The sequence below is a fragment of the Lepidochelys olivacea genome (genome assembly GCF_965140295.1).
Source record: "Lepidochelys olivacea isolate rLepOli2 genome assembly, chromosome: 4".
Lineage (NCBI taxonomy): Eukaryota > Metazoa > Chordata > Testudines > Cheloniidae > Lepidochelys > Lepidochelys olivacea.
The window spans coordinates 59,812,452-59,822,395 of record NC_140414.1 but is presented as its reverse complement, the minus strand read 5'-3'; the positions used below and the strand labels follow the sequence as shown (position 1 = coordinate 59,822,395).

At 47.8% G+C, this 9,944-nt stretch overlaps 1 protein-coding gene across 1 annotated transcript; it reads right to left on the bottom strand.

Annotated features, from left to right (window-relative positions):
- Positions 1-7,111: 7,111 nt before the first annotated feature.
- Positions 7,112-9,943, bottom strand: LOC311519980 (uncharacterized protein). The gene is made up of 2 exons (XM_084627129.1): positions 8,615-9,943; positions 7,112-7,671 (listed from the first exon to the last, which is right to left on the bottom strand). Exons 1-2 carry the CDS (start codon positions 9,021-9,023, stop codon positions 7,352-7,354), a joined length of 729 nt encoding a protein of 242 aa, XP_084483255.1. The 5' UTR covers positions 9,024-9,943; the 3' UTR covers positions 7,112-7,351.
- Position 9,944: the final 1 nt, after the last annotated feature.

Genomic DNA, 9,944 nt, shown 5'->3' with positions numbered 1-9,944 from the left:
TAATTTTAATCAGCACAGAGCAGCAGCTGCATACCAGAAGAATGGCTGAGCAGCCTGTGGCCTGGATCCTGTGAAGAAGTAGGGGGAACCTTCTTTACTTTGTTTTCCCTTTGTTTTAGAACCCTGGTTGCTCAGCAGGGTCATTTGGACACAAGGGTGTTAGAGGGCCAAATCCCCTTCACAGAAAATATTCATCTCTGAACTTGCAGGGAACTGCTGGGTGAACCAGGGCTGTTTTGTGGGCTGCAGAGTTATTTCGTTTGCACTTTCCATTTTTTGACTGCTTTACACCTAGAAGGGGTTTTGCCACCTCCCCAAGACTAAGAGATGTAGGACCACACTCTGAAGTGGCTTTATACAACACCTACAGCTAACAAAGTACACCTGTGATGAGAGAGGTGCCCACCCTCACCCCACCGGGGTGCCATAGAGGTACAACCTAAGACAGGCTGCAACTTTGTCTAGCCCTTATATGCACTGTGCAAGGGGTAGGGATTGCTGCTTATGCCATCTCTCAGCTTACTGCACTCACCAGTATAGGGGTCAAGTATAATCTGACCCATAAGGAGGAACCAAACACAGTAGTATTTATTTATAAGTTTTTAAGAGAGGTTCTGAAATAAAAATCTTTACAGTAAACAGCCTCTTGAGTCCCAGAACTCATCACTAGGACCCTACCAAATTCATGGTCCATTTTGGTCAATTTCATAGTCATAGGTAGGACCCTACCAAATTCACAGCCATGAAAAACACGTCACGGACCATGAAATCTGGTTTATCCCCATGAAATCTGGTGCTTTTACCCTATACTATACAGATTTCATGGGGGGAGACCAGAGTTTCTCAAATCGTGAGTCCTGACCCAAAAGGGAGTTGCAGGGGAGTCATAAGGTTACTTTAGGGGACTCGTAGTATTGCCACCCTTACTTCTGGCAACTGGAGAGCTGGGCAACTGGAGAGCAGCAACTGTTGGCTGAGCACCCAGCTCTGAAGGCAGTGCTCCCTCAGCAGCAGCACAGAAATAAGGGTGGCAGTACCATACCACGCCCTCCTTACTTCTGCGCTGCTGCCTTCAGAGCTGGGTGGCTGGAGAGTGGCGGCTGCTGACTCAGGGCCCAGCTCTGCAGGCAGCAGTTCAAAAGTAAGGGTGGCAATACCATACCGTGCCCTCCTTACTTCTGTGCTGCTGCTGGCGGCGGCTCTGCCTTCAGAGCTGGGCTCCTGACCAGCAGCCGCCGCTCTCCAGCCGCCCAGCTCTGAAGGCAGTCCACCTCCTGTAGCAGTGAAGAAGTAAAGGTAGCAATACTGCAAGCCCCCACTACAATAACCTTGTGATCCCCCACAACTCCTTTTTCTGTCAGGACCCCTACCATTACAACACCGTGCAAATGCAGATTTAAATAGTGAAATCATGAAATTTATTATGTTTAAAATCCTATGACTGAAATTCACCAAAATGGACCATGAATTTGGTAGGGCCCTAGTCACAGGATTTTTAAAATAAAAATTTTTATAATTCCAGATATTTACATGTGAAATTTCACAGTGTTGTAACCGTGGGAGTACCGACTCCTGACCCAAAAGGGGGCTGTAAGAGGGATCATAAGATTATTGTAGGTTGGTTGTGGTATTGCCACCCTTACGTCTGTGCTGCTGCTGGTGGTGGCGCTGCCTTCAGAGTGGGGCTTCCAGCCAGCAGCCATGGAGCTACCTGTGCCCAGGGGACTTTCCTGGAAATGGATCTGACCTGGCCTCGGAAGTGGCCTCTGCAGGGAAAGAGGAAGTTCTCTCCTTCCCTAGCCTGTCTGGGACTAGCATCTGGAGACTGGTGCACAGTAAGAGCTTCCAGCCCTGCTCCTCCCCTACCCTAGCCAGATGTCATGGGTGACACCAGATTTCATGGGGGAGATCACATTTCATAGTATGTGACATGTTTTTCATGGTCGTGATTTTGGTAGGGCCCTGCTCACCACTATATTTTAACGCAGGCAGCTCCAGCAATATGAACTCATGGGGTTTCCCTTCCTCAGAGACACTGTACCAATCACAGTAGCACAGTAGTACAGGAACAACTCTGACATCATAATCAAAAAGGCTGACAAAGGAGGTGCTGTCGTCATCATGAATAGGTCGGAATATGAAAGAGAGGCTGCTAGGCAGCTCTCTAACACCACATTCTACAGCCCATTATCCTCTGATCCCACTGAGGCTTACCAAAAGAAACTACACCATTTGCTCAAGAAACTCCCTGAAAAAGCACAGGAACAAATCTGTACAGACACACCCCTAGAGCCACAACCAGGGGTATTCTATCTGCTACACAAGATCCTAAACCTGGAAATCCTGGGCGCCCCATCATCTCAATCATTGGCACCCTGATAGCAGGATTGTCTGGCTATGTAGACTCTCTCCTCAGGCCCTACGCTACCATGACTCCTAGCTATCTTCGAGACACCAGTGACTTCCTGGGGAAACTACAATCCATTGGTGATCTTCCAGAAAATACCATTGTGACCACTATGGATGTAGAAGCCCTCTACACCAACATTCCACACAAAGATGTACTACAAGCCGTCAGGAACAGTATCCCCGATAATGTCATGGCAAACCTAGTGTCTGAACTTTGTAACTTTGTCCTCACCCACAACTATTTCACGTTTGGGGACAATGTATACCTTCAAATCAGCAGCACTGCTATGGGTACCCGCATGGCCCCACAGTATGCCAACATATGCTATTCGACATTGGTGAGGCCTCATCTGGAGTACTGTGTCCAGTTTTGGGCCCCGCACTACAAGAAGGATGTGGATAAATTGGAGAGAGTCCAGCGAAGGGCAACAAAAATGATTAGGGGTCTGGAACACATGACTTATGAGGAGAGGCTGAGGGAACTGGGATTGTTTAGTCTGCAGAAGAGAAGAATGAGAGGGGATTTGATAGCTGCTTTCAACTACCTGAGAGGTGGTTCCAGAGAGGATGGTTCTAGTCTATTCTCAGTGGTAGAAGAGGACAGGACAAGGAGTAATGGTCTCAAGTTGCAGTGGAGGAGGTTTAGGTTGGATATTAGGAAAAACTTCTTCACTAGGAGGGTAGTGAAACACTGGAATGCATTACCTAGGGAGGTGGTAGAATCTCCTTCCTTAGAAGTTTTTAAGGTCAGGCTTGACAAAGCCCTGGCTGGGATGATTTAATTGGGGATTGGTCCTGCTTTGAGCAGGGGGTTGGACTAGATGACCTCCTGAGGTCCCTTCCAACCCTGATATTCTATGATTCTATGATTTTTATGGCTGACTTAGAACAACGCTTCCTCAGCTCTCGTCCCCTAACGCCCCTACTCTACTTACTCTACATTGATGACATCTTCATCATCTTGACCCATGGAAAAGAAGCCCTTGAGGAATTCCACCATGATTTCAACAATTTCTATCCCACCATTAACCTCAGCTTGGACCAGTCCACATAAGAGATCCACTTCCTGGACACTACAGTGCTAATAAGCAATGGTCACATAAACACCACCCTATACCGGAAACCCACTGACCGCTATACTTACCTACATGTCTCCAGCTTTCATCCAGACCACATCACATGATCCATTGTCTACAACCAAGCTCTAAGATACAACCGCATTTGCTCCAATCCCTCCGACAGAGACAAACACCTACAGGATCTCTATCAAGCATTCATAAAACTACAATACCCACCTGCTGAAGTGAAGAAACAGACTGACAGAGCCAGAAGAATACCCAGAAGTTACCTACTACAGGACAGGCCCAACAAAGAAAGTAACAGAACGCCACTAGCCGTCACCTTCAGCCCCCAACTAAAACCTCTCCAGCACACCATCAAGGATCTACAACCTATCCCGAAGGATGGTCCCTCACTCTCACAGATCTTGGGAGACAGGCCAGTCCCTTGCCTACAGACAGCCCCCCGACCTGAAGCAAATACTCACCAGCAACCACACAACAAAAACACTAACCCAGGAACCTATCCTTACAACAAAGCCCGTTGCCAACTCTGTCCACATATCTATTCAAGGGACACCATCATAGGACCTAATCACATCAGCCACATCATAAGAGGCTCGTTCAACTGCACATCTACCAATATGATATATGCCATCATGTGCCAACAATGCCCCTCTGCCATGTACATTGGCCAAACCGGACAATCTCTGCACAAAAGAATAAATAGACACAAATCAGACATCAAGAATTATAACATTCAAAAACCAGTCAGAGAACACTTCAACCTCCCTGGTCACTCAATTTCAGACCTAAAAGTGGCAATTCTTCAACAAAAAAACTTCAAAAACGGACTCCAATGAGACACTGCAGAATTGGAATTAATTTGCAAACTGCACACCATTAAATTAGGCTTGATTAAAGACTGGAAGTGGATGGGTCATTACACAAAGTAAAAACTATTTCCCCATGCTAATTTTTCCCCTACTGTTACTCACAACTTCTTGTCAACTGTTTGAAATGGGCCATCCTGATTACCACTACAAATCTGTTTTTTTTTTTCTCCTGCTGAAAATAGCCCACCTTAATCGATTGGTCTCGTTACAGTTGGTATGGCAACACCCATTTTTTCATGTTCTCTGTGTATATATATCTTCCTACCGTATTTTTCACTGCATGCATCCGATGAAGTGGGTTTTAGCCCACAAAAGCTTGTGCCCAAATAAATTTGTTAGTCTCTAAGGCTATGTCTACACTATGAAATTAGGTCAAATTAATAGAAGTCGGTTTTGTAGAAAGCATTTTTATACAGTCGATTGTGTGTGTCCCCACACAAATGTTCTTAGTGCATTTAGTCAGCGGAGTGCATCCACAGTACCGAGGCAACCGTCGACTTCCGGACCGTTGCACTGTGGGTCGCTATTCCACGGTTCCCGCAGTCTCCGCCACCCATTTGAATTCTGGGTAGAAATCCCAATGCCTGGTGGGGCAAAAACATTGTCGCAGGTGGTTCTGGGTACATATCGTCAGGCACCCTCCCTCCATGAAAGCAACAGCAGACAATCATTTTGTGCCTTTTTTCCTGGGTTACCCCCATCACTGTATATCTCCTGGGTGCTGGCAGGCGCGGTACTGCATTGCTACACAGCAGCAGCTCATTGTCTTTTGGCAGCAGACAGGGCAGTATGACTGGTAGCCATCGTCACCGTACTCCAGGGTGCTCTTTTAGCCGACCTCAGTGAGGTCGGTTAGGGGCGCCTGGGCAAACATGGGAGTGACTCAGCCAGGTCATTTCCCTTTTAAGTTTCATCTCATGGAGATTCAGTCCTGCCGGCAGTCCTACTTCACCGTCTTCTGCCAAGCACCCAGGAGATGACAATGGCCAGCAGTCGTACTGCACCGTCTGCTGCCAGCAAGATGTATAGAGATAGATGAAGTGGATCAAAACAAGAAATAGACCAGATTTGTTTTGTATTCATTTCCTCCTCCCTTCATGAAATCAACGGCCTGCTAAACCCAGGGTTTTGAGTTCTATCCTTGAGGGGGCCATTCTGTTTCTCCTTGATGCAAAGCCACCCCTTTTGATTTTAATTCCCTGTAAGCCAACCCTGTAAGCCATGTTGTCAATCGCCCCTCCCTCCATCAGAGCAACAGCAGACAATCGTTTCGCGCCTTTTTTCAGTGCAGATGCCATAGCACTGGGAACATGGAGCTAGCTCAGATCTCCGCAGCAATTATGAGCACTATAAACACTGTGCGCGTTATCCAGCAGGATATGCAGAACCATAACCTGGAAGAAAAGCAAAACCAGGCGAGGAGGAGGTGATTGCAGTGTGGTGACGAGAGCGATGAGGACATGGACATAGACTTCTCACAAAGTACGGGCCCCTGCAATGTGCACATCATGGTGTCAATTGGGCAGGTTCATGGTGTGGAACGCCAATTCTGGGCCCAGGAAACAAGCACAGAGTGGTGGGACCACATAGCGTTGCAGGTCTAGGACGATTCCCAGTGGCTGTGAAACTTTCGCACGCATAAGGGCACTTTCATGGAACTTTGTGACTTGCTTTCCCCTGCCCTGAAGTGCAAGAATACCAAGATTAGAGCAGCCCTCACAATTGAGAAGCGAGTGGTGATAGCTTGCAATGCCAGACAGCTACCGGTAGGTCGGGAATCAATTTGGAGTGGGCAAATCTACTGTGGGGGCTGCTGTGATGCAAGTAGCCAATGCTATCACTGAGCTGCTGATATCAAGGATAGTGAGTCTGGGAAATGTGCAGGTCATAGTGGATGGCTTTGCTGCAATGGGATTCCCTAACTGTGGTGGGGCGATAGACGGAACACATATCCCTATCTTGGCACTGGAGAACCAAGGCAGCAAGTACATAAACCGAAAGGGGTACTTTTCAATGGTGCTGCAAGCACTGGTGGATCACAAGGGACGTTGCACCAACATCAAAGTGGGATGGCTGGGAAAGGTACATGACGCTCGCATCTTCAGAAACTCTGGTCTGTTTCAACAGCTGCAGCAAGGGACTTACTTACCAGACCAGAAAATAACCGTTGGGGATGTTGAAATGCCCATAGTTATCCTTGGGGACCCAGCCTACCCCTTAATGCCATGGCTCATGAAGCCATACACAGGCACCCTGGACAGTAGTCAGGAGCTGTTCAACTATAGGCTGAGCAAGTGCAGAATGGTGGTAGAATGTGCATTTGGGTGTTTAAAAGCGTGCTGGCGCAGTTTACTGACTTGGTTAGACCTCAGTGAAACCAATATTCCCATTGTTATTACGGCTTGCTGTGCGCTCCACAATATCTGTGAGAGTAAGGGGGAGCCGTTTATGGCAGGGTGAGAGGTTGAGGGAAATCGCCTGGCAGCTGATTACGCGCAGCCAGACACCAGTTAGCCAGAGTGGTTAGAAGAGTACAGGAGGGCACAGTGTGCTTGAGAGAAGCTTGGAAAACCAGTTTCAGGAATGGCCAGGCTATGGTGTGAAAGTTCTGTTTGTTTCTCCTTGATGGAACCTCCCTCCACCTCTGGTTTCACTCTACTTTCCTGTAAGCTAAGCACCCTCCCCTCCCCCCTTCGATCACCGCTTCCAGAGGCAATAAAGTTATTGTTGCTTCATATTCTTTATTTATTCATCACACAAATAGGGGGATAACTGCCAAGGTAACCCAGGAGGGGTGGTGGAGGAGGGAAAAACAAGGCTACACAGCACTTTAAAACTTTAAAACTTATTGAATGCCAGCTTTCTATTGCTTGGGCAATCCTCTGGGGTGGAGTGGCTGGGTGGCTGGAGGCTCCCCCACCGAATTCTTGGGCGTCTGGGTGAGGAGACTATGGCACTTGGGGAGGAGGGTGGTTGGTTACACAGGGGCTATAGCAGCAGTCTGTGCTCCTGCTTCCTTTCCTGCAGCTCAACCATATTCTGGAGCATATGAGTTTGATCCTCCAGCAGCCTGAGCATTGACTCCTGCCTTCTTTCAGCAAGCTGACGCCACCTACCATCTTCAGCCCGCCACCTCTCCTCGCGGTCATATTGTGTTTTCCTGCACTCTGAGATTGTCTGCCTCCACGTATTTTGCTGTGCTCTGTCAGTGTGGGAGGACAGCATGAGGTCAGAGAACACTTCATCACAAGTGCGTTTTTTTCGCCTTCTAATCTTTGCTAGCCTCTGGGAAGGAGAAACATATGCAGCTGGTGGAAGGGAAAAAAGGGAGAGTGGTAGTTAAAAAGATATATTTTATAGAACAATGGGTACACTCTTTCATGGTAAACCTTGCTGTTAACATTACAAAGCACATGTGCTTTCATTACAAGGTCGCGTTTTGCCTCTTGTTGAGGGTATGCCGGTTTGGTGTGAGAGATCATTCACGCAGGGCCGGGCAGCAGAATTCGGCTTGCAGGCAGCCATGGTCAGCCACAGTCTTTTGGCTTCTTTAACCGTCATAACATGTGGGAATGGTTTCAAACAGCAGCGACCTCATTTCCCATACGAAGTAGCTGTTGGGTTGGCCATTAAAAATGGGTTGGCAATTTAAAAGGAGGAGCTGCGGTTTCCGGGTTCACGTGCAGCAGAAACCCAACTAACCCCCGCCGGTACCCCCTCCCCCAATTCTCTGGGATGATGGCTTCACCCCTCCCCCCACTGCGTGGCTAACAGCGAGGAAGATTTCTGTTCAGCCAAAGGCAAACAGCCCAGCAGGATCGGGCACCTCTGAATGTCCGCTTACTGAAACCACCCCATTTCAACCCGGTGACCATGAATGATATAACTCTCCTGAGGGTAACACAGAGAGATAAAGAACGGATGTTGTTTGAATGCCAGCAAACACCGGGACCATATGCTGCAATGCTTTGATCTGCAATGATTCCCGACTATGTGCTACTGGCCTGGCATGGTAAAGTGTCCTACCATGGAGGACGAAATAAGGCTGCCCTTCCCAGAAACCTTTTGCAAAGGCTTTGGGAGTGCATCCAGGAGAGCTTTATGGAGATGTCCCTGGAGGATTTCCACTCCATCCTCAGACACATTAACAGACTTTTCCAGTAGCTGTACTGGCCGCGAATGCCAGGGCAAATTAATCATTAAACACGCTTGCTTTTAAACCATGTATAATATTTACAAAAGTACACTCACCAGAGGTCCCTTCTCTGCCTTCAGGGTCCGGGAGCCCGCCTTCGGTGGGTTCGGGGGGTACTGGCTCCAGGTCCAGGGTGATAAACAGATCCTGGCTGTTGAGGAAACCGGTTTCTCCGCTTCCTTGCTGTGAGCTATCTACAACTTCCTCATCATCATCATCATCCTCCTCGCCCCCAAAACCCACTTCCGTGTTGCCTCCCACTCCTTGGATGGAGTCAAAGCATAGGGTTGGGGTAGAGGTGGCTGCACCCCCTAAAATGGCATGCAGCTCATCATAGAAGTGGCATGTCTGGGACTCTGAACTGGAGTGGCCGTTTGCCTCTCTGGTTTTTTGGTAGGCTTGCCTGAGCTCCTTAATTTTCACATGGCACTGCTGCGTGTCCCTATTATAGCCTCTGTCCTTCATGCCATTGGAGATTTTTTCAAATATTTTGGCACTTCGTCTTTTCGAACCGAGTTCTGCCAGCACGGATTCGTCTCCCCATACAGCGATCAGATCCTTTACCTCCTGTTCAGTCTATGCTGGAGCTCTTCGGTGATTCTGGGACTGCATGGTCTCCTGTGATGATTAGCTCTGCATGGTGACCTGTGCAGATGAGCTCACCACGCTGGCCAAACAGGAAATGAGATTCAAAAGTTTGCGGGCCTTTTCCTGTATAGCTGGCCAGTGCATCTGAGTTGAGAGCGCTGTCCAGAGCGGTCACAATGGAGCACTCTGGGATAGCTCCTGGAGGCCAATACCATCGAATTGTGTCGACAGTACCCCAAATTCGACCCGGCAAAGCTGATTTCAGCGCTAATCCCCTTGTTGTGGGTGGAGTAAAGAAATCGATTTTAAGAGCCCTTTAAGTTGAAAAAAAGGGCTTCGTTGTGTGGACGGGTGCAGGGTTAAATCGAGATAACGCTGTTAAATTCGACCTAAACTTGTAGTGTAGACTAGGCCTAAGGTGCCACAAGTACGCCTCGTTTTCTTACTGTACTATGAGTTATTCTAATGGCTCAGTTGGAATTTTTAAAAACAATGACAGAGAAATGAACAAAAACCCAAGAAGAAAGTGAGCAAAAAAATAGAGAGATGTGAAATTGTTTTCCAAATGTAGGCCCAGATGTGAAGTCAGAGAAGTCTCTTTGGGTTTACACTGGCAGAGCTGACAGTAGGATTTGGCCTGTGAACACCCTCTACTACAGATATGGATTGTAGATTTGTAACAGAACTGGAAACTTCTGAGGTTCAATTTCCATTTGGCTCTGACAAAATATGAGTTCTGGACATGGTCCCAACAGGGCTAGAATTATTTTCAAACAATAATCTCTTTTGTTTGCACAG

Excerpts from the sequence above, each read along its gene's own strand:
- LOC311519980 (XM_084627129.1), bottom strand. The coding sequence starts at position 9,023 with ATGAAGGACAGAGGCTATAATAGGGACACGCAGCAGTGCCATGTGAAA. Across the intron at positions 7,672-8,614 it reads AGGCAGAGAAGGGACCTCTG|CTGCATATGTTTCTCCTTCC; the intron begins GTGAGTGTACTT and ends CCCTTCCACCAG.